Source organism: Delphinus delphis, chromosome 5 (assembly GCF_949987515.2).
Source record: "Delphinus delphis chromosome 5, mDelDel1.2, whole genome shotgun sequence".
Lineage (NCBI taxonomy): Eukaryota > Metazoa > Chordata > Mammalia > Artiodactyla > Delphinidae > Delphinus > Delphinus delphis.
This window is the reverse complement of record NC_082687.1, coordinates 117,430,311-117,455,907: the sequence shown is the minus strand read 5'-3', so window position 1 is coordinate 117,455,907 and position 25,597 is coordinate 117,430,311. Positions and strand designations below refer to the sequence as shown.

At 38.1% G+C, this 25,597-nt stretch overlaps 1 protein-coding gene across 1 annotated transcript in view; it reads right to left on the bottom strand.

Moving 5' to 3' along the window:
- USP53 (ubiquitin specific peptidase 53) overlaps positions 1 to 23,823 on the bottom strand; it is a 64,971-nt gene extending 41,148 nt beyond the window's left edge. Inside the window, exons 1-2 of the mRNA XM_060012935.1 lie at positions 23,623 to 23,823; positions 3,191 to 3,878 (exon numbers count right to left, since the gene is read on the bottom strand). Of these exons, the coding sequence (XP_059868918.1) occupies positions 3,191 to 3,334 (144 nt within the window). The 5' untranslated portion in view covers positions 3,335 to 3,878; positions 23,623 to 23,823. The remainder of the gene's footprint in view (positions 1 to 3,190; positions 3,879 to 23,622) is intronic.
- Positions 23,824 to 25,597: the final 1,774 nt, after the last annotated feature.

The window sequence follows — 25,597 nt, the reverse complement described above, 5'->3', positions numbered from 1 at the left end:
TGAGCCCGGTCCAGGAAGATCCCACATGCCACGGAGCAACTAAGCCTGTGCACCACAACTACTGAGCCTGCACTCTAGAGCCCATAAGGCACAACTACTGACGCCCACATGGCACAACTACTGAAGCCCGCGCGCCTAAAGCCTGGCTCCACAACGAGAAGCCACCAGAATGAGAAGCCTGTGCATCGCAATGAAGAGTAGCCACCGCTCACCTCAACTAGAGAAAGCCCACATGCAGCGACTAAGACCCAATGAAGCCAAAAATAAATAAATTAATTTTAAAAAATTACCAGGCATTACAAGAAACAAGAAAATATATTCCAAACCTAGAAAGAAAAAAAAAAAGAACAGAATTTGCACAGACAGAATTAGTAGACAAGTACATTAAAACAATTATTATACCTGTATTCATATATTCAAGAGGTCAGAGAAAAGACTGGACATGTTAAGTATAGACACAAGTGATTTTTGAAAGACCCAGAGCAAACTTCTAAAGGTGAAAATTACAATGTCTGAAATTTAAAAATACACTGGTTATATTACTAGCAGATTAAATAAACACTGCAAAAGAAAAAAATTAATGAACTTGAAGACACAGCAACAGAATCCTATAAAATGAAAGAGAGAAAAACAAAAGAATGAGAAAGACAATGAAGAGCACATCAGTGAACTTTGGGACCTAAAGCAACCAACTGAATATGTATCAATAACTGGAATCCCCCAAAGGAGGGGAGGGATAGAAAATTTTGAAGAAATAATGGTCAAAGAGTTTCCACAATTTTTTTAAATTTACTTTTATTTTATTTATTTTATTTTGGCTGTGTTGGGTCTTCACTGCTGCGTGCGGGCTTTCCCCAGTTGCGGCAAGTGGGGGCCACTCTTTGTTGCAGTGCGCAGGCTTCAGTACTTGTGGCACACAGGCTCCACAGTTGTGGCTCACGGGCTCTAGAGCGCAGGCTCAGTAGTTGTGCTGCATGGGCCTAGTTGCTCTGCGGCATGTGGGATCTTTCCAGACCAGGTCTCGAACCCGTGTCCCCTGCATTAGCAGGCGGATTCTTAACCACTGCGTCACCAGGGAAGCCCATCCACATTTGATTAAAATTATAAAGCCATGGGTCTAAGATGCTCAATGAACCCAAACACAAGAAGCATGTAGAAAACTATAGCAAGGCACATCATAACCAAATTGTTTTAAACCAGTTAAAAAAAGAAAATCTTAAAAGCAGCCAGAAAAAAAGGGGAACATTACAAACACAAGAACAAAGATAAGAATGACAATAGTTTTCCAGGAGAAGTAATACAAGCCAGAAGACAGATGAGCAAAATCTTTAAAATACTAAAAGAAAAACTGTCAACTTAAACTTCTTTAATGAATGAAAATATTTTTCAATAACAAAAGTCATCCTTCAAGCAGAAGAAATGATACCAGATGGAAAGCTGTATCCACACAAAGGAGTGATGAGCACCATAACTGGTAGCTATGTAGATAAGTAGAAATAACCTTCATGGCAAAGGTCAGTGGACTGTTCATTTTTTTTCTAAATATATCAACATAGGAATACTTCTCCATTTTCTTTACCACGTAAGTGTCCTTGCTCAGAGTTTTCTTTTGTTATAATAAGCTTTTCATCTCCCTAAAGTATACACAGTATTTTGGGAGCCAAAAAAAGGGACAGACACAGAGGGAAACACATAAGTGTAAAAAAAAAGAACTGGAAAAGGGTTAACAGGAAAAGATTTGAAATGACAGAAGCTCTTTCTCAGAGCCTGATTCAATAAAAGCATATAATTCCATGTCTTTTGGAGTCTGGTATTTCTCTATATCAGGTGTCATTCAATAAATATTTTCCTGCCCTTGTCACAGCACTTAATGCCAAAGGGATCCTTCAGCCAGGGCAGAACAGTGACTGTCATTTAAAGGTCCCAACATAAACTAGAATTAATGCTTTTCTAATACCAATTGCTTCCGTTTCCCTGAGTGAGTTATAAAACTTTCAAGTTTGACATATGTCCTGGACAGCAGACAAATAAGAACACAAGTCTGAGTCAGATGTCTGAGCACTTGACACATTCAAGATGTGTTCATTTATCAAATGAGTTAATTAAGCAATATTTCTCTTTCTACTCTCAGTTTTCAGGAGGAAAAAAAAAGCAATAGAAAGAAAACATGTGAAAAGCTATTTATTTTCAATAAAATCTTTTAAGGTATATTCTAGCGTCAATAGAGTAACATTCCAATATTCTAAATCTTCCTCATCCTTAGTACTATACAATCAACGGTCAGAAGGATATAGGCCCCTAAAAAATCTGAAAATGTTAAATAAAAACTATCATACATAAGAAAAGATATTTATGTAAGGCAGAAAGTTGGATTAATACATATTTGCTAATTAAAAGAATTTCAACAAGGACTGAAGCAAAATGAATTAACCGTTAATTTAACTACAACAGTGGTGTCCAAATTATGATTCTACAGAGGGGATTTAAGGTCACGGTGTGGTGGGGGGGGCGGGGAAGGAATTTGAGTACTGAGATTAAAAACTCTGCATTCTTGGGCTTCCCTGGTGGCACCGTGGTTAAGAGTACGCCTGCCGACGCAGGGGACGCGGGTTCGTGCCCCGGTTCGGGAAGATCCCACATGCCGCAGAGCAGCTGGGCCCGTGAGCCATGGCCACTGAGCCTGCGCATCCGGAGCCTGTGCTCCGCAACGGGAGAGGCCACAACAGTGAGAGGCCCACGTACCGCAAAAACAAAACAAAACAAAAAACTCTGCATTCTCATTTCAATCCACACAGCTTGTTTCTTTTTATGCTGTCTATGGGGATCCTACTGCATTTCTTAAAAAAAAAAGGGGGAGAGAGGGGTTGACTAGCTAATTCAAAAAAATAATTTTATGTATTTTAGAAACATTCTTAATTTACTAAGTAAACTTTTTAAGCCACAAGATATTTTTATATCCTAGCAATGTATCATTCTGTTGAAAACAACATTTCCATTTATTATAAAAAACAAAATGCCCAGTCAAAATATTTTGCTACTATTAAAAGTGATATTAAAAAGTCATTCTAGTCAATAATAACTTTATTCTTAATTTACAAGTTAAAGAAGGATTAAGCAAAGAATTTCCTGAAAGGCACTTTTTAAAATTTAACAAGAAAAAAAAAAATTTAACAAGAAATTATGTTCTCACCTGTACAGCACTATTAAGAAAGCAGCTGTTTTGTCCTGGTTCATTCAACAAGCCTTTGGTAGGGGCTAGGGATAGCATACTCCCAGGTTGATAAGCTTTTCCAAGATTGCCACCAGGTTTCCGTAAGAATTTTACCCATGCCATTTTCAAGCAACTTTGTTTGCATTAAAGCTAAGAATTATATACTTATGTGACACTTCTGATGATAAAATGGATGGTTTCTTGAATGATCCACTTAAATTCGCTGCAGCCTATTACCATAACATAAGTTTCCAAGTCCATATCTTTCCTGATGCTGTAGTTTTGGGGACTTTGTCAAGTAAAAAAAGGGTACATTAAGGATTGAAGTTCTGAAAACTAAAAAAGAAAGCTATTTTAAACAAGGTCTTAAAGATTTAAAAATCTTTGTGTTAAATTTTATAAGAGTACAGTTGAAGGTAAAAAAGATTTTTTAAAAACTGCTAAAGTAACATTGATGAACAAATCATATTCTTTAAAGCACAAATCATTTGTCTTGATGGTTTTAAAAACAGATGATACAAAAAGATGTAGAGTTAGCATTTGGTATGATTCATTTGGTCATTTGTTTTCCTTGTGTTTCTTTAATAAGAAAGAAGTCTTTCTCTTTCCCAGGTGAAGTTATTAAAGGTGACTTCATATTTCATATCAATGTGACCTCAAAGCAAACCTATAAGGAAAAAAAGAAATGTTTAAATAAAAGTAAAGGCTAATAAAGAAAATTCCTACTTTACTATATGGATACAAATATTGAATACATAATTAAAATATTATATATATAATCATAAAATGATTAGAACTAATAATGTTCTTAAAATATGAAAATGAAAACAGTTCATCATTTAAATTCTCAAAACATATCAAGGTGACATCAAACGCTACCTACTTCAAGATTTCAATGGTCATATGATGGTTTCATGTTCTAAAGAAAACTAGAATCAACTTAGATCTCCAGGCAGTGTTTTGAATAATACTAACTTTGCTACCAATACTGTATTGCTGTTTACTAAACAGAGACTCTACAGAGACTCTATATTGTTATCTATGTTACAGAGAATCGTAACATTTCTGCAAGAAAGTCAATAGATTTTATGTAAATTGACATGCGTTAAAACTCAGAAGAGGGCTTCCCTGGTGGCACAGTGGTTGAGAGTCCGCCTGCCGATGCAGGGGACATGGGTTCGTGCCCCAGTCCGGGAGGATCCCACATGCCGCGGAGCGGCTGGGCCCGTGAGCCATGGCCGCTGAGCCTGTGCGTCCAGAGTCTGCGCTCCGCAACGGGAGAGGCCACAACAGTGAGAGGCCCGTGTACCACAAGAAAAAAAAAAAAAAACTCAGGAGAAACATTAAATTGATAAACAAATCTTAGTGAATTAGAGCAAATTTCCATACTATTCATGAACACATACTCCTGGCTAAAAGGACTTCAAAATGTTCAACTTCTAAAGTAAAAACAATCAAGTATTACTACCAAAGTTTAGTTTAATCAATTGAATTTCCTTCCTGCATTCATTCTTTCAACAAGTGTTTATTGAGCCATGTACTATGCCAGGCACTAGAACTGGCATTTTAATGAGGAAAGACAGACCACAATTCAGTGAATAATAAATTGTAGAGTGTACTAGAAGAGTTATGCTCTGAGTGCTCATGGAAAAACAATTCAAGCAAAGTGCTCATGGAAAAACAATTCAAGCAAAGTGCTCATGGAAAAACAATTCAAGCACGGGCCTAGCCGCTCCACAGCATGTGGGATCTTCCCGGACCGGGGCACAAACCCGTGTCCCCTGCATTGGCAGGCAGACTCTCAACCACTGTGCCACCAGGGAAGCCCCGATGAACAGGATTGATAAAGGAGAAATGACCACATATAGATGAGCAACCAAAAGAAATACAAAAGAATACCACTTAAATCTTATGACAAGTTGATTCAGAAGTGTATATAATGGTAGATGGTTTGCACTTTTAAATAGGATAGTCTCGGAAACTGTAATTGAGAACGTTACCTTTGTACAAAGATTTGAAGGAGGTGAAGATGCCACTCTGGAGAAGGCACTTCTAGCAGAGTGAACAGCATGCGTGGCATACTGGAAGGTAGTAAGAAGAAGCCCAGTGTGGCAGAATAAATATGAACAAAGAGGAGAATAGATGAAAAGGGTGGATGGGAAAGAGAGAGAGATCATGAAGGGCCTCAAAAGCCCTGTGTAAGGACTTTGGCTTTAAATTTAAACTCTAGATGAAAGCCATTGAGTTTCACTTCACAGCACAAAAACATGAGAGGACAGAACATTATAGGTCAGTTCAATTCCATTGATCAAATACCCACTAAGATAGCAAAGCACTGAGGAATAAAGAAGAAAGGCATTAGTCTTTAGAGAATTCAAGTCAGGAGACTTTTGTTTGCAGCCCCACGTATTAGCTCATCACTTATTAGCTGTTTGGTCTTAGATAAGTTCTTGTCATCTCTGATTCATAGCTTCATCTATAAGATGGGGACAAGAATAACAGCCCTGTTTAACATAGGTTAAATGTTTCAAGAATTATAAAACACTACATTATGTTAGTTTTTTTCTTTTTGTTGTAACTCTGTGGATTATAACTTCCTCTAAAGGGATCGAAATAATCCTAAAAACTTTCATACAAATTTTTAATAAATGTAGTTATGATTTTACAACATTAAGAAAGCTCTGTATCGGTAGTTAACTTGTGTTTTTAATGGAAGAATCCTTTGAAATGGTATTCTTTCAACAATCATTTAACTAGGCACCAGGTCTTACCCTGAACTGTGATAAGATACATGAAACAATCCCTGCCGTAATGAGTTGTTTTGTGATGGGCACACACACAAATAGATAATTTTAAAATACTGTAGTTTCTGTTCCTGTGCAAGATGTCAAACTATATGTCCTCCTGGTTCCCTTCCTCCAACCCAACTCCAGAGATTATACAAAAGCAACAGATAGTATAAGCAGAAACAGGGAGAAACATTAAGTAACTGGTTGCCAGAATGTGAGGGAAACAGCAGTCAAGAGATAAAGAGGGCCAAGTGTTACAGACTGGGAAAGTCTTCTTAGTTGTGACCTTTTCCATTCTTCATATTGCTCTGGGCAGAGAATTCCCATCCCACACAATGCAATGAAACAGGAAAGCTCTGTTACCACCCCAGGGCCATCTGGAGGGTAAAGGAAATTATAACATCAGGTAAGCATGGGAGGAAGATGCAAAAGGGAGGAGATATGGGGATATATGTATATGTATAGCTGATTCACTTTGTTATACAGCAGAAACAAACACACCATTGTAAAGCAATTATACTCCAATAAAAAATGTTAAAAAAAAAATCAGGTAAGCATCAGAGAACAGTTGGTTTGGGAAGTGGTAACAAGTACAGACACCTGCAAGGCCCCTGCGTGTTCTATCCTCGCCCTACTCCACAAATAGAACAGAGTATGGTAGGACCTGGAGAAGATCACGCCTCTAACCGAGTAAACAGGAAGTTCTTTTTGGAATCAACTCTTAAGCCATATCACCCCAAATCAAGCCTTTACGTCCCCACCTCTGCTCTCTGAAATTATCCAAAGAAACACAAATCAGAGCCTAATGCTTTCATTCTTCTCATCATGTAAATATTACTAGCTTATCACTTGGTACTCCCAGGAAAAAGATAACCAGATACTTGCAGAGTATGAGCATTATGAGAGAAAGGCAACAAACTGAACAATCTACACCACAGGAAACAGAATGAACAGACCAAAGGGAACACAAATTTAAAATAAACTTAATACATATCCACCAATTGAATGAGTACATTTTTGAAACTGCTGAAAGAAAAAACTCAAAGGATGAGTTAACTAGCAAAATGAATAGAAGGAAACATCATACTAATGAGCAGTAAGTCCAGGTCTAGAAATTCTCCTAAAAGTATTAAAAAAAACAAAGTGGAAAATATAAACATTTTCAAAAAGCTAAGATACACAGATGATATCTAAAAGTGTCAAAAACTATCTAAAAGGATCCCCAGAAAGAAAGGGGAGAAAGTAAACAGAGTAGACACTTTTAGAAAGATTAAGATTTTTCCAGAATTAAAGGCTGAAAAACCAAGAAAAACAATAGATAACACAAAAATCCAAACATGATGTGAGGAAGAAAGGAAGTAGGATGAAAATTGTGAAACCTTGAGAGAGAGAGAGAGAGAGAGAAAGAGACTGATTTTTTAAGCCCATTAATAGGCAAACAACAGAAAGAAAAAATAAATCTAAAACTAAACTTTTGAAAAGCTAATAAAAAAAATCTTCACAAGCATGATTAAAGAAAAAAGAAAAGAGAAATATAACATGAATAGGATTTTTTTTTTTTTTTTTTTTTGTGGCACGCAGGCCTCTCACTGTTGTGGCCTCTTCCATTGCAGGGCACAGGCTCCGGACGCACAGGCCCAGTGGCCATGGCTCACGGGCCTAGCCGCTCCACAGCATGTGGGATCTTCCCGGACCGGGGCACAAACCCGTGTCCCCTGCATTGGCAGGCAGACTCTCAACCACTGTGCCACCAGGGAAGCCCCGATGAACAGGATTGATAAAGGAGAAATGACCACATATAGATGAGCAACCAAAAGAAATACAAAAGAATACCACTTAAATCTTATGACAATAACTTTGAATATCTAAAGGAGCAGGTAATTTCATAGCAAAATTCAAATTACCAAAATTAACTCAAGTGAAGTAGAAAAATTTTTTAAAGACAACAAGAAAATGGAAAGGAGACAAAAGTTCTTCCATTGAAAATGCCATCTGGATCAGATGGATTCAAAGTTAAATTTTACCTAAACTTTAAAGAACTGTTAATTCTAATGTTAAAATACCACAGGCCACATGAAAATAAAATACAAAGAACCCCAAATCATGTCATGAAGCTAACATAACCTTAATATCAAACCATGATAAACCTCAGACCAGTGTGACATGTGATTAAAGATGCAAAACTTATAAATAAATCACTAACAAACATAATCTATCACTGTGTCAAAAGAATAATGTACCATTGAAAAAAATAATAAGGTTTATTCTAGGAATTTAAACATGATTCTATATTTATTCTTTCAATAAATATTTGGGAAGCTGTGCAGAAAAGAGCTAACACAGCAATATTTATAACAGCTGAAAGGTGGAAAAACAACCCAAATGTTCAACTAAAGAATGAATAAAATACAGTGTGTGTGTGTGTGTGTGTGTGTGTGTGTGTGTGTGTGTGTATACACACACACACACACAATGGAATATTATTCAGCCATAAAAAGAAACGAAGTACTTAAACATGCTACAACATAAACACTGAAAACACTTTGATAATTGAAAGTCACAAAAGACCACACACTGTAAGATTCCATTCATACAAAATGTCCAAAAGAGAGAAATCTAGAGACAGATAGTAGATAAGTGGTTGCTTAGACTGGAAAAGTGGGGGCTATGGAGAACGAGTGGGAACGGGCACAGAAAGTGATAGCTAAAGGGTACTCAGATTCCTTTTTTTTCCTTCCAGTTTTATTGAGATACAACTGTCACATGCACTGTGTAAGTTTAACGTGTACAGCATAAAGATTTGACTTACATACATTATGAAATGATTATCACAATAAGTTTAGTGAACATCCATCATCAAATATAGATACACAATTAAAGAAGTAGGAAAAAATATTTTCCTTATGATGAGAACTCTTAGGATTTACTCTAACAACTTTCATATATAACAAGCAGCAGCGTTAATTCTATTTATCATGTTGTGCATTACATCGCTAGTTCTTATAACTTATATCTCATAACTAGGAGTTTGTACCTTTTGACAACCTTCATCCAGTTTCCCCACTCCACCCGCCCCCTACCTCTGGTAACCAATCTGCTCTTTGCCTATTGAGTTTATGTTTGTTCATTTTTGAAGTATAACTGACCTACAACATTATGTTAGTGCCTGTTACACAACAAAGTTATTTGGTATTTCTACACATTTCAAACAAAAGTTACAATATGTCACCTTACAAAGATATTACATAGCTATTGACTATATTTCTGACATTGTACCTTTCATGCCCATGACTCATTTATTTTGCAAGTGGAAGTTGGTACCTCTTAAGCTCCCTCACTTATTTCTTTCCTTCCTCCAACCCTCTGCCCTCTAGCAACTACCTGTTTGTTCTCTACATCCATAACTCTGTTTGTTTTGCTATGTATGTTCATTTGTTTTTCAGAGTCCACATATAAGTGAAATCATACAGTATTTGTTTTTCTATGTCTGATTTATTTCACTTAGCATAATGTTCTCTAGGTCCATCCAAGTTGTCACAAATGGCAAGATTTCATTTTTTATGGCTGAATAATATCCCATTGTATGTATATAAATATATGTAACATCTCTTCTTTATCCATTCATCTACAATGGGCACTTGGGTTGCTTCTGTATCTTGGCTATTGTAAAGAATGCTGCAATAAACATAGGGGTGCATACATCTTTTCAAAATAGTGTTTTTGTTTTCTTCAGGAGTGGAATTGCTGGATCATATGGCAGTTCTTTTTTTCTTTCTTTCTTTTTTTGGCAGCTCTATTTTTAATTTCTTGAGGAATCTCCATATTACTTTCCACAGTGGCTGACCAATTTACATCCTTACCAATAGTGCATGAGGGTTCCCTTCTCTCCACATCCTCACCAACACTTGTCATCTGTTGTCTTTTTTAATGACAGCTATTCTGAAAGGTGTGAGGTGATATCTCATTGTGCTTCTGATTTGCATTTCTCTGATGATTAGTGATGTTAAGCATCTTTTCATGTGCCTGTTGGCCATCTGTCTGTCTTCTCTGAAAAAATGTCTATCCATATCCTCTGCTCATTTTTTAATCAGGTTGTTTTTCAGATGTTGTATGAGTTCTTTGTATACTTTGGATATTAACCCTTTATCAGATATATCATTTGCAAATATCTTCTCCCATTCAGGAGGTAGCCTTTTCCTTTTGTTGATAGTTTCCTTCACTGTGCAAAAGCTTTTTAGTTTGATGTAGTCTCATTTGTTTATTTTTACTTTTGTTTGCCTTACCTGTGGAGACATATCCCCCAAAATATTATTAAGACTGATGTCAAAGAGAATATTCCCTATGTATTCCTCCAGAATTTATGCTTTCAGGTCTTATATTTAAATCTTTAATCCACTTTGAATTTATACTTGTGCATGGTGTAACAGATTAATCCAGTTTGATTCTTTTGCATGTAGCTGTCCAGTTTTCCCAGGACCATTTATTGAAGATGTTGTCTTTTCCCCTGTATATTCTTGCTTCCTTTGTTGTAGATCAATTGACAATATGAGTGTGGGTTCACTTATGGGCTATTTTGTTCCATTGATCTATGTGTCTGTTTTTCCACCAGTATCATACTGTTTTGATGACTGTAGCTGTTCAGTATAGTTTGAGGTAAGGGAACATGATATGTCGAGTTTTGTTCTTCTTTCTCAAGAATGTTTCAGCTATTCAAGGTCTTTGTGCTTCTATACAAGTTTTAGAACTATTTGTTCTAGTTCTGTGAAAAATACCATTGGTATTTTGATAGGGATTGCACTGAATATATAGAGTGCCTTGGGTAGTAGGATCATTTTAATAATATTAATTATTCCAGTCCATGAACACAGTGTATCTTTCCATCTGTTTGTATTGTCTTCAATTTATTTCATCAGTGACATAATTTTCCAAGTACAGGTCTTTTACCTCCATAGTTAGATCTATTCCTAGGTATTTTATTCTTTTGGATGCAATTGTAAATGGGACTGTTTTCTTAATTTCTCTTTCTGATAGTTCATTGTTAGTGTATAGAAATGCAACAAATTTCTCCATGTTAATTTTGTATCCTGAAACTTTAATGAATTCTTTGATGCACTCTAATAGTTTTTGGTGGCATCTTGAGGATTTTCTATGTATAGTATCATTTCATCTGCAAACAGTGACAGTTTTACTTCTTTCTTTCCAATTTGCATTCCTTTTATTTTTTTTCTCATCTGATTGCTGTGGCTAAGACTTCCAATACTATGCTGAATCAAAGTGGCAGGAGTAGGCATCCTTATCTTATTCCTGATCTTAGAGGAAATGCTTTCAGCTTTTCACTGTTATGTGAAATGTTTTCTGTGGACTTGTCATACATAGCATTTATTATGTTGAGGTAGGTTCCTCTATACCCAAATTGTTGAGAAATTTTATAATGAATGGATATTGAATTTTGTCAAAAGCTTTATCTGCATCTACTGAGATGAACATATGATTTTTATTGTTCAATTTGCTAATGGGGAAATCACACTGATCTGCAGATATTGAACCATCCTTGCATCCCTGGGATAAATCCCAACTGACAATGACATGTGATCTTTTTAATGTATTGTTGAAATCAGTTTGCTTCTGTTTTGTTAAGGATTTTTGTGTCTATGTTCATCAGTGATATTGGTCAGTAATCTTTTTTTTTGTGATATCTTTGTCTGGTTTTGTTATCAGGGTGATCCTGGCCTCGTAAAATGAGTTTGGAAGTGTTCCCCTCTCATCAATATTTTGAATAGTTTGAAAAGAATAGGTGTTAACTCTTCTTTATGTGTTTGGCAGAATTCACCTGAGGCCATTTGGTCCTGGACTTTCATTTTTTGGGAGTTGTTTAATTACTGATCCAATTTCTTTACCAGTAATTGGTCTGCTAATATTTTCTATTTTTTCCTGGTTCAGTCTTGGGAGGGTGTACATTTGTAGAAATTTGTCCATTTCTTTTAGGCTGCCCATTTTATTGGTGTATAATTGTTCATAGTAATCTCTTAGGATCCTTTTTATTTCTGTGGTATTGATCATAACTTCTTTTTAATTTCTGATTTTATTGATTTGGGTCCTCTCCTCTTTTTTCTTGATGATTCTGGCTACTGGTTTATTAGTTTTGTTTATCCTTTCAAAGTACCAGCTCTTAATTTTATTAATCTTTTCTAGTGCTTTTTTTTAAGTCTCTATTGCACTTATTTCTGCTCTGACCTTTATGACTTGTTTCCTTCTACTAACTTTGGGTTTTGTTTGTTCTTCTTTCTTTAGTTCCTTTAGGTGTAGGGTTAGGTTGTTTGAGATTTTTCTTCTTTCCTGAGGTAAGCCTGTATCACAATAAACCCTTCTGAGAACTGTTTTTCCTGTGTCCCACAGGTTTTGGATTGTTGTGTTTTCATTTTCATTTGTGTCTAGGTATTTTTAAATTTCCTCTTTGATTTCTTTAGTGATCCATTGGTTGTTTAGCCTCCACATGTTTGTGTTTTTTTGTAGTTTTTTTCTTGTAGTTGATTTCTAGTCTCACAGGGTTGTGGTCAGAAAAGATGGTTGATATGATTTCAATTTTCTTAAATCTACCACAGCTTGTTTTATGGCCTAGCATGTGATCTATCCTGAAGAATGTTCCGTGTGCTCTTGAAATAGCTCTAACGACCAGAAGGGAGTGTGCTGTTGTGGTGGGCTGACTATTGTGGGCAGTCTAGTAGGCATGGCTGGCTGCCATTCTGGTTGACTGCCAGGCATGTTTTGTGTGGAGACTGCCAGCTGCTGGTGGGTGGGGCCAGTTCACAAGACTGCTGGCTGTGGGGCCGGGGTGGAGGTGGTCCTGTAACTATTGCTGCCCCACTGGTGGGAGGTGGCTGTTTTGGAGTGGGTGGCTGCAGGAGTGGGGGTCTTCATTCTAGAGTCAGCCTGCTGGTGGATGGGTCTAATTCCTGACACAGCTGTCTGCAGGGTCCGTGGTGTCCCAAAGCTGTTGCTAGCCCACTGGTGAGTGGAGCTGGATCCTGGGGCAGCTGGCTGAGGGGTCCAACGTGTCTCCAATCTGGCGGTGAGCTGCTGGTGGGGTGAGGCCAGGCCTAGCAGATCCCAGGTTAGCGCAAGCTCACTGGAGGACAGAGCTGACTTCCCAGGTCTCTGGCTGCAGGGCCCTAGGGGATCTTGGAACTGGTGTGGGCATGCTGGTGAGCAGAGCCCATTCCTGACACAGCTGGCTGTGGGGTTTGGTGTATCCCAAAGCTAATGTTAGCCTACCAGTGGGTGGGGCCAGATCCCAAGGTGGCTGGCTGAGGGGCTGTGTTGGTCCTGGGGCTGGTGTCTGCCCACAGATGGGTGGGGCCAGGGCCCAGGGGTTCCCAGGCCTGGTTCCTGCCCAGTGACTAGTAGGTAAGGGCGGATCCTGGAGCTAGTGCTGCCCCACTGGTGAGCGGAGCCAGGTCCTGGGGCCTGGCTACAGGTTCCTGGAGCTGGTGTTTTGGCCTGCTGGTGGGTGGGACTGAGGCCCAGGGGTTCCCAGGGTTAGTGCTAGCCCACTCTTGGGTGGAGTTCTAAGGTCCCTGGCTGTGGGGTCCTGGGGCTACTGCCAGCACACCAGTGTATGGAGCTGGGTCCTACAGTGGCTGTGGGCTCATAAGATCTTAGAGCAGCAGTCCTGCTGGTGGGTAGGGCTGAGCCTCAGGCCAGCTAGTTTCTTGGCCTGAGGCATCCTAGTACTTGTGCTGACAGGCCAGTGGGCCTGGCCGGGTGCCAGCACTAATAAGCTAGAGAAAAGAATCCAAAATGATGCTTACCAGCACCAATGTCCATGTGGTAGAATGAGCTCCCAAAAATGGTGCCACCACTGTCTATGGCCAGGATGAGCCCCAGCTGCCTTCTGTGTCTCCAGGAACACCTCCAAGATCAGCAACTCAGACTGACCCAGGGTCCTTTTTAAATTACTGCTTACCCTGGGTCCTAGAACATGTAAGATTTTGTATGTACCCTTTAGTAATGGAGGCTCTATTTCCGACAGCCCTCTGGCTCTCTAGAAAGTAAGCACCACTGGCCTTCAAAGTCAAATGTTCTGGGGTCTCATCTTCCCAGTGCAGGACCCCCAGGCTGCGGAGCTCGATGTGGGGTATGGACCACTCACTCCTTGGGGAGAACCTCTGCAGTTGTAGTTATCCTCCCATTTGTGGGTGTCTAACCTGGGGTTATGGGTCTTTACTATACTGCATCTCCGCCCTCTTACCTGTCTCGTGTATATCTTTAGTTGTAGAAGGTATTTTCTGCTAGCCTTCTGGTTTTACTCACCAATAGTTTCTCTGTAAATATTTGTAATTTTGGTGTATTCATGGGAAGAGGTGAGCTCAGGGTCTTCTTACTCTGCAACCCTTGGCCACTCCCCCAGTATCATACAGTTTTGATTACTATAGCTTTGTGGTACAGTTTGAAATCAGGAAGTGTGATGCCTCCAGTTTTGTTTTTCTTTCTTAGGATAGCTTTGGGTCTTTTGTGGTTCCCTACAAATTTTAGAAGTGGTTTTTCTCTTTCTGTGAAAAATACCATGGGAATTTTATAGGAAATGTGCTGTATTTATAGATGGCTTTTGGTACTATAGACATTTTAACAATATTAATTCTGCCAATCCATGAACATGGGGTATCTCCATTTCTTTGTTTGGCTTCAATTTCTTTCATCAACATCTTATAGTTTTTAGTGTACAGATCTTTTACTTCCTTGGTGAAATTTATTCTTAAGTATTTTATTGTTTTTAATGCTATTATAAATGGGACTGTTTTAGTTCTTTCTTTTTCAGACAATTCATTGTTAGTGCATAGAAATGTAACAAATTTCTGTATGTTGATTTTGTATCCTGCAACTTTACTGAATTTATTTTTTAGTTCTAAAAGTTTTTTGGTGGTTTTTAGAATTTCCTATATATAATATCATGTCATCTGTAAACAGAGAAACTTTACTTTTTTTTCTCTGATGCAGATATCTTTTATTTCTTTTTCTCACCTAACTGCCCTGTCTGTAACTTCCAGTATTATGTGGAATAGGAGTGGTGAGAATGGGCACCCTCATCTTCCTGATCTTAGAGGAAAAGCTTTGGAGTTGAGTCTGATGTTAGCTGTGGGCTTAAAAATATGGCCTTTATTATGTTGAAGTATGTTCCCTCTACACCCACTTTGTTGAGAACTTTTATATTGAAAGTAAGTTGAACTTCGCTAAATGCTGTTTCTGCATCTATTGAGATACGCATATGATTTTTAACTTTCCTTCTATTAATGTGGTATATCACACTTATTGATTGTGCAAATGTTGAGCCACCCTTGCATCCCAGGGATCAATCCCACTTGATCATGGTGATGGATCCTTTTAATGTGCTACTGAATTTGCTTTGCTAATATTTTATTGAGAATTTTTGTACCTATATTCATCAGCAATATTGGTCTATTGTTTTATTCTCTTATAGTGTCCTTATTTACCTTTGGAATCAGTGTAAAGCTGGCCTTGTAAATGAGTTTGGAAGTATTCCCTCCTCTTCAATTAATTGGAAAAGTTTGAGAAGGATTGACAATTTTATCTTACGCAAGTATTTCAAACTTATGATTTAAAATTTTGAATTTGAACTTGAAAATGTGCCAGGAGTTTGAAAGGGAAATAAAAAGAAAAAGGAGAGAAAGAAAATCACTGCTGCTTTCTTATGAATCAGTGTTTTACCAGTAATAAGTTAACCCCAAAAAGCAAGATGCCAGGGCTTCTTTCCTTCGTTACCCTAGATACTAACTCCATTTTCTTCCCCCAAATTTTAAGCCCAGTATCTTAAATAATTAGGAAATCTACAGCACACTAAAGTCTTTAGTTTTGAGGTAAATTTCCTTCCCTATTTTTAAAATGGAGAGGACTAGGCTACATAGAATATATTCAAATTCTAACAAACAGTGATTTGATTAGGCTACTAGAACAGTCTAGGTAAATGGTAATAATAGCTTAAATTGAACTCATTTTATGGTTAAATTGTGTGTCCCCACACACACACACCAAGAAGAAAAAAAAGATATTTTGAAGACCTAACCTCTAGAACCTCTGGACATGACCTCATTTGGAAACAGGGTTTTTGCAGATGTAATTAGATTACGAAGAGGTCATCAGGATGAGGCCTAATCCAATAGACTAGCAGAAGTCATTAGAAGAAGAGACACACACACACACAGAGAGAATACCATGTGAAGATGACAGGCAGAGGTTGGAATGATACAGCTACAAGTCAAGGAAAACCAAGACTTGATAGCCACCACTGGAAGCTAGAAAGCGGCAAGGAAGGATTCTGTGCAGAGCCCTGAGAAGGAACCAATCCTGCCAACACCTTGATTTTGCACTTCCAGCCTCCAGAACTGTGAGAGAATAAATTTCTATTGTTTTAAGCCATCTCGTTTGTGGTAATTTGTGACAGGAACCCTAGGAGACTAACACGATAGCTGATAAAGCCATGAGACTCCTTTATTTGTTCTTTTCAGTATATTGGGTTTTGATTATAAAATAGTATTTGTTTTTTATATGGATATCTAAAATACATATAAATACTGCATAAAGGAAATTAGAAATACCTACAGTCTAGGTATAGTAGGATAGAATAGTAGTAGTATAGTAGTACAGAATCACTGTTAATAAAGCAATTGAAATTATTCTTAATAGTACCCTGGCCGAGCCATCAAACTGTAAAGTGAAATTTCATTTTAATATCTTTTCACAAATAAGCAATACAGCTACTCAAGGACACACTTAAGACTTTTCACTGATATATTACAACTCTTCATCTTATTAGTAAAAGTATTTAAGGCTTTATTTTAGATAACTAGATTGCAAGCTATCTATAGGTATACAGATAAATATACCTATATATAAATATGTAGCAAGTTAAAGCAATAAAAAAATCTCATTCGTTATAGAGGTATCTCATTTTTACAAAGTTAAAGGATTACAGTAAGAAAGACAACCGAAGAATAGATGTCCTTTGATAGAGAAAACCACTGTCACTCTACAACTAGAGGAACTGGAGAAGACTACACTAGAAAATTTATAAAACAAACACAGAAAATAAAACTAAAGTAATAAGGACAATCTATACCACCACCACCAAAAACAGCAAATTTTAAGTAATTTTCAATGTTTTGTATTTTCTTTGTTCAGTTTCTTTGTGTACAATAAAGAACTGTGCTTTATTTCTTCTGGCTTTTACTAATCACAAGTTTTCACTGGTAACTAATTAGAGAAAAACAAGAGTGCATGTGTATCCAGGACACAGAGTATGAACATTAAAGGCAATGGCTTATGGCAATCTGCTTTAAGACATCATGTTCAGAAGAAAAGCATGCCAAAGCAGGCATAACCTAACATTCCTTTGCCTTGATAAAGCCCCAAACTGAACTCTGGCTTTACCTATATCTTCTTCCCCATCTTAGCTGATAGTAACTTCATCATTCCAGTTGCTCAGAAGAAATATCTTGGTATCATCTTTGACCCCTCTTTCTTGCATATCTCAGTCAGAATGTGACCAATTCTCACCACCTCCACTTCTACTATTCTGGTCTTAGCCATCATCAGCTCTTCCCAGGACTGCCAGAACAGACTCCTAACTATCTCCTAGCTTCTGCCCTTACCCATTACAGTCTATCCCCAAGATTAGACCAAGAAATCCTTCTAAAATTAAATAATAATGTCATGCCTCTGCTCAAAACCTTGTAATCGGTCCTTATTAATTCAGATTAAAAACCAAAAAGTCTCTATAATGACCTGCAAAGTAAAAAACCTGCTAAAAGTAAAAAACACTTTATTGTATACTCTCACACCACTTCTGAGCCCAGATGTGTGCGTTTTTACACAACAAGCAATTCTCTAATTCTCAGTAGAAATCACAATTTAACTCCATTTGACATTACCGGAGTTAGGGTCGGATTCCACAAGGCAAGGGCTCAGTCCCTCTAGACTGCCCCCCCCCCCACTTCAGACACCAGCCACAAGTTCCAAGTTGTCATCTGTACTTCTGATCAATAACCAATAAGTTAGGGGTTCCCACTGACCTCTTCCATGGATTCAATTCACTTGCTAGCACAGCTCTGGAAAATAGCTTACTTGAGTAGATTTCAAGTTTATTATAAAAGGATACAACTCAGAACAGCCAGATGGAAGACCCGCATAGGGCAAAGTATGTGGGAAGGGGAGCTTCCATGCCCTCTCAACAAACGCCACCCTCCCAGCACCTCCACAAGTTCCCCAACCCAAAAGCTCCCTGAAGCCCTTCAGTTAGGACTTTTTATGGAGGCTTCATCACGTAGGCATGCTTGATTAAAGGGGGGGCTGAAAGTTCCAATCCTCTAATCACATGGTTGGTTTCCAGGCAATAAGTTCCCACTTTGAGGCTAACCTCCAGCCACCAGTCATCTCATTAGCACACAGAAAACATTTACCACTTTGTAGATTCCAAGAGTTTTAGGAGTTGTGTGCCAGGAAACAGCCAGATACCAAATATATATTTCTTATTACATAACACCTGTCCATCTTCTCACCTCTAACTTCATCTCTAACTACTTTCCCTTTACATTCTCCTTTTCAGCTTCATGGGCCACCATGAAAACTCCTGCTCTAAAGCCTTTACACTATCTATTCCTCTGCCTGGAATACACTTCCCCTTGATACCCACAGGGCTTCTCCTTGGCTCACTGCATGATTCCTGTGCTCAAAAATCACCTTCTATATGAGGCCTATACTTATTTAAAATTGCAACCCACTCCACATTCCCAATTCCCCTTTCCCTGCTCTATATTTTCTTTTCTCCTTGGCATTCTTTGCCAACTAATATAGTATACGATTGACTCATTGTTTTTATTATTGTTTATTATTGTTTCTCCTCCCAATCCTCTTAGAATATAAAGTGAATTCCAAGCATCTGGAACAATGCATAGTACATGGTAGGTAGTTATTAAATACTTATTGAATGAAGCTCAGGAAATAAAGTGAAACCTCAATCAACAAACCCTCTGAAATCAACAAAGATGACCTATGCACTAAGGGTACAGGACAATCTCCTATCACCTCACAGCTAGGTTAGTGTCAGTACTATACTGACAAGGAGGTAAGATTATCTCAGGCCTATACAGCAGTACCTTATAGGAGGAAAAATCTTCCAGGGTTCAAACAGCCTGCTCACCTAAAAACAGGGAGGGCCATCATTAGAGGGGCAGGAGCTTATTATGCAGGCTGAGAAGTTTAGAAGAAGCCAAAGCACAAAGTACCTGGTAAACAAACAATGCTCTGATGGGTTCTTGACAAGGATGGAATCCATGTTTTGATACTAACCTCATGATTCTCAATTATTCTACCTCTGAAAAGCTTCCACCAACAAAGCACATTACTCAACTACTCAATCATTAAAAGCAGATGAGTTCCATCATCTGTAATCATAACCTATATAAAAAGGTTCATAGAATTATTATAAGAATCATCAACCATGTATAAAATACCTAATAAATGCCCAAAACATAGCAGGTACTCGGTAAAGGCAAGCTAATTATAATGACAGCAAAAACACAATCTTTGATATAAAATGATTTTTTAACAATATAAATACACATTTGAAGAAAAAGTAAAAGCTGTATTATGATATTTTATACCCCATTTTATTATTTCTCCATTTCCTTAAACTGACATATCAATCTTGACTAAAGCCTTAATCCAGATTAGTGGCATCAGCTAAACTGTACAATAAAGTATTAATTTCTAAATTTTAAAATCTATTAATAAGTCATTCTTAGTAGAAAAAAGCACATTCATTTATAGAACTATCCTACTTTAAGAAAACTTAAAATATGAAAAATTCTAATTTACAAAAAAATGTTTGGGAATGCTTCATTTTACAAGTGGATTCACCATAGTAGTATTTTAAACATTCATTTACAAGCTGTTTGGGCTACAGAAAGAGAAATGAGTTACAATATTAGAAGGCAATGCATCAGAAATAAAGGGAAAGCAACTCTGAAATAACAATGTAAGCAACAGAGAAAATTTAATTTAGAAAAATTCAAACTACGTACAACTTTTCAGAAAAATAATTCAAAACTTCCTTAATGACGATTTTAATTCATAAATAACACGACAATCCATCCAGCCATAAATAATAACTAGAGCACCCAAAATGCCCCTTGACATTGCTCACATCATGTCTCTGGGTCGTAAGAATGCTCCCCGCACTTGCATTACCAACCCTTGTGCTGTCCATCCAGTATTCTCCTTACACTTAAGATGCAATACACATATCATCTTCATTCCCTTAGTTTTTCCCTCTTCCCTCTATAAATCTTTAACAATGAGATTTAAAAATACAGTGGTAACCAAAAATGAAGATAATTCACAGGTGTGGTATAGATGACTGGGAAGCTGGAAGAGAAGGGAAGCAGCACGTTGCAAAAGCAAGGGTGTAAGAAAAAGACTGTTTTATCTTTGTAAACTCAATGCAGTTGGGGGAGGATTGGGAATAGCCAAAGACAAGGCTTAGGAAAGGTAGAACTCTTATTTCTGACTACTTCAACATTGTCTTATTAATTTTCCAATCTCTAGTGCCTAGCATACAACAATAGGTCAATAAATATTTACTGAATAAATTTGCTAGCTTGGAAAAATCACAAAAAGTAAAAAAAAAAAACATTCCAAAGGAAAAGTATTTCTCCAAACTGCTTTTCGCATGTCAATATTTGTAAAAAATAGAAGACTAAAAGACTAATGTAATTATTTCCAAGTTAATTCAAAAATACAACAGCTCAGATAACTGACTTTATTCATTAAAACAGCTAAGATATTGAAATATGATTTATGTTGTATAACATTTTATTTTCTGATGAATTACAAATATATGAAGCAACTTTTCTGAAGTGACTCATCTAAAACAAAATTTCTTCAACCATATGCAATGTTTTGTGGCACTCTGGGGTATGTCATGGACACCTTTGATGGCCTAATGAAGCCTATGGACGCCTCAGAATAATGTTTGTAAAGCACAAAATAAAATTCATGGGACTAAAATTAAAAAGGAAGAAAAAAAAAGAATATATATGATTCCAAAGAAAACCAATTACATTAAAATTCAGTCCTAACCACAGACCACAGTTCTAATCATGTACCCTTAGTTTATAAAAGAACTGCTGATAGAGGATATGGATTAACTTGGAAAAGCAAAGAACAAATACTTTTGCCTAAATAGTCTATATATGTAGTATTCCTATTATTTAAAGAAAATAACTAGCCAAGATTAGGATATTAAATAGTTATTTAAAGTTTAAATAACCTCTGAAAATTTTATCTGTGGTAGAACATTCCTTGTTCCTATTGTGTGCATATACTGTAATGCAAAATTTTCTAAAATCGTTACATCTGTACAAAATTAATAATACACTAATGCTACATATGTATCATCACTAATTTGTAGCTATCTCTCCAAATATGACATAAATTAGCACACTTCCTCCTTTAATCCAAGAGCTCATGAGCAACAGTAGGCTATACTGACAATCTTTTGAGCCCAAACACATCTAGCACACCCTGTGTTCAAAATACTTCCATATGAAATATCTAAGTTACCTTACTGTAGCGTGCCTTAGGGCTTATAATTAAGGAAAACCTTATAGCTAAAGCTGTCAAATACCAAGATCTGCTAAGTATTTTAGTAACTAAACATCCTTGTAGGATAGCTCAATCTACCACTTTATAGATTTCAAACATATTTTTGGGAAATTGTAGGGTAAAAAATGTCCTTTCTAGCATGATAGGTGAGTTCCAAACAGTACCAGCAGGGAAAATAACTGTGATTTTGACTTTTGAATGTGTACACTACCTTAAAACAGAATTTTCATCTTTAAACTCTTTGTCTTGCTAAAACGAACTCCTAAACCATGATCCCAAAATTGTTGATACTACACAGTTTAAAATAAACATATGACACTAAATAATAGAAAAGATCTTGACCCACAGTACATACTAAAACCATAAGTTTTGTGATTTCTTTTTTTTAAGAAAAAGAAAACTAGGTGAAAAATGGTGCCCTTCCACCATTAAAATTGCTTTCCTTGTAAAAACTACTTTTTTGTATCTTCTAAAGAAAATAATATTAATGAATGACTATTGGTGTCAAGTTCCATGAACTATATGCAATCTACATACATTTATAAAAAGGTTTTTTTAGTTAATAGGGAAAAGGAAAGATCTGTTCTTGGTTGCTTATTTTTCACACTGTAGTAAAAAATACACTAACTACCAGTGAGTTGAGTTGAATAAATCACCATCATGATTTATCACCAGTAATCATGAACCTAAACAAATTGTCCAAAGAGCTCATTTTAAAAACGTCTAAAATGTAAAATAAAAACAAAAACCTTGTTTTTTCAGAACATAATTAACTCCTACCTACAGTGAGTTTGTCTATTTGGAATTATGACAATGGTAGATAAATCATATATTCTGATTTTGCAAAATAAGTTTCGTTTGTTTTAGTTTCTCTTTACAAGATTAAGGATTATATGCCTAGACTATCATCATGGAACTGAAAAGACAGAGAAAATTAAACTAACAAGAAGTATTAACTTAGCCAAAAGTTCATTTCAATCACAATTTTGTTAGCAATTTCTCCTCCTTTTAAATATTGAGAATTAGCAACACTTTCGCTTAAAGAACAGAAAAGTGAATCAGACCCTAATCACAAAGACCCTGCTAAATTTAAACATCCCTCAGAAATAGCCTTGAAAACTCCTTGCAAAAAAATACATATTTTTTTCCAGATGAGAAAACATTTGGCAACTCTGCTATCTAACAAATAAAGCCTTGCAGTACATTTTGCAAGCATTAATCAGGCTTCGCATTGATAAAGAAAACCTTGTAGCAGGATAACAAAACCTCAGAGCACGCTCAGATTGCAGTCTTTAGAAACGGAGGGTATTACACCTGTGCAAGTACTTCCTGTTCTCCAATGATGTTTAAAAGTAGTTTGGTAAACGTCCCATAAGTCGCCATTTAGAAGCTAAACATTAACTTTCTAAATTACTACTACCACCCAGAAACCACCAGCCCAAAGATTCTCACGAATCATCTCTTCTCCAAAGAGGGCAACATAACTACCTGGACCCCTTTCAAAAGCTGCTGCTCGGGAGAGGCAGTGCTTGAAAAGTGAGGGGCAGGCGCCAGGTAAGCGTAATATTCATAATCCCAATGCAGTAAACGACCCAGCAGGATCCCAGGTTCTGCCCCGGGCCAGCCCTCAAACACAGCAGCAACTAACAACCACGACCCAGTAAGTACAGCACCTCCTCCCTTCGCGCGCGCCTCCAGCCTGGCCAAAGGCATCTCCGCCAGATCCCGGACGCGGCGGGAAGGAGGCGGGGAAGCTGCGTGACCTCGGGCGCTAGAACCCGGGCAAAGAGCCCTGAGTCTGCCCCGAGGAGGGTGGGGTGGGAGAGGAGGTCGCGGGACTGCGAGGGGAGAGACGAGGCCTGGGACTGGAATGAGGGTCTCCGAGTCAGGCCCATGGGGGTAGCAGGTCGTTGGACCTCCATCCAGGGACTAGTTTTGGAGACTTACCTTGAGCTCTGTCTTTTTAGTGAGGGGAGAGTGCGGCTCAGGTAGAGAAATACGGGCCTTCTACCTCCCGCTGGCCCAGCTCCGCCTCAAGCTGACAACAGGCTGACACACCAACAGCTGCCACCGTAACCGGGTCTCACCGGGAACTGGAGCAGAGGAGACTGGTCTCCGCCGCCCAAAGCGCGATCCTGCGCACGGAGCATGCGCACACGTCTCAACACTGCCAGTCAGGGCAGTGACACCTGCGATCAACAGGTCCTGGGAGCCCCGCCCCAATCCCCGCCTCGCCCCCGCCCCGCCTCCTTGGAGCGGGCCCCTCCTTCATGCTCACCGAGCTGGCTCCGCCCCCGCACGCGATTTCCCGGCTTTCGGGACCTGCCGAACTGTGTTCCCGCGGGGGTTCGTTGGGGCGCGCGATCCAGTTGACTTACTCGGAGGCGCAAGATCCCGCGAGAGCAGGAGCTTGACCATTTTTCCTAAGGCGGGAGCGGAGCGCTGTGGCTTAGCTGTTGGAGAAAGGTGGCTGCAGGTTGGTCTGTGTGGTGTAGAGGGGAGGAAGGGATAGCTCCTCAGGTGGAGGTGATTATTCCGATACTCTTGGTCGTTTGTTTATTCAGTATTTTCTAAGCTCAGGGACGCGAATCCACCAAGGACTGGGCTTTAAGTTAGGAGTTGTTACCTCAGAGAAAACCTGTACTGCCTGGCCTCGAAACCCTTGCGAATACTCAGTTCTCTTTAGCATCTGTTTGCAGTTAAATGACTTCCATTGGTATGAGTGTATATCCCCCAGCTGGTTGTTTCGTGACTATTAATAAATTGAAAGACTTAATAAACACGTTGACCCGGTTAATGGTTAATTGTGGTGAGAAAAATGTGTCTGCCTCCTTACTGTGCTTTCAACAGATTTTAAGTTGCAAGCTAATGCTTGGGGAATGGGCTAAACTTTGTTTTGGAATAACTTGTTTCTTAGGAACAGTAGTAAATGAAAAACCCACTGTCTACTGATCCCTCCCAATAAGTAGTAAGGTTTTGGAACTCATTTCAAAGCTGTTGCAGGTACAACATAGAGATTATAAAAACTGATATAACTAAACTCGTAGGTAACTCTAAACGTTTATTTGAAGAAACAGAACGAAGAAACGTTTTAGGTCGGTATAAGCGAAGAGTACCTGGGACTGAATCAATGAGAATTTACTGAACATTTAATGTTCCCTTCACTGAATTGAGCACTCAAGAAAATACAGTGAAATTTCAGACATGGTTCTTGCCTTCAGGAAATTTAAAACGTTTGGAGAATGAGGGAAAAAATACTCTACATTTAAAAAATAGCACCATTAATTCTACACTTGGTTTCCTTAGTGCCACTTTCTCCTGCTTCTGCAACTACCTCTTTGATGCACTTTAAATATTTTTCTTCTTATGTGTGCCCTCTGTGTTTCCAAACTATCCATTTTCTTTTGTTGTTAGTCCTCGTCTCTTTGAGCAATCTCTTCCCCATGATGGACTTACCTACTAAGTATCTTGGGCACCATGGACTCCCAAATGTATATCTTCAGGTTAGACACTTTTAAGCAACAGCATCTTCGTTTGGATTTCATATAGGTACTTAACTATGTCCCAAATTGACGTGGGCATCTTTACCATTCCCTATTCTTACTGCCGTATCTCTTCCCAACCATCTGGAACCTGGCCTGCTTTCATTCCCTATTTCAGATAATAGCACCCAGTTGCCCAAGTCAAGAATCCATGGGTACCCCGCTATTACATTTCCTTCATTTCCTCTATCCTAATATCAAATTCTGTTGACTCATCTCCTTAAGGATCTCTCAAATCCACCTCTCTTTTTAATCTCCATTCTCACTGCCTTAATCCATCAAGTAATCATCTCTCCTAACTCATCTCCCTTGACTATTGCAATAGCATCTAGTTATTTCCCACTCCAGTCCAACCTCCAGCCTATTAATAGTTTTTCTAA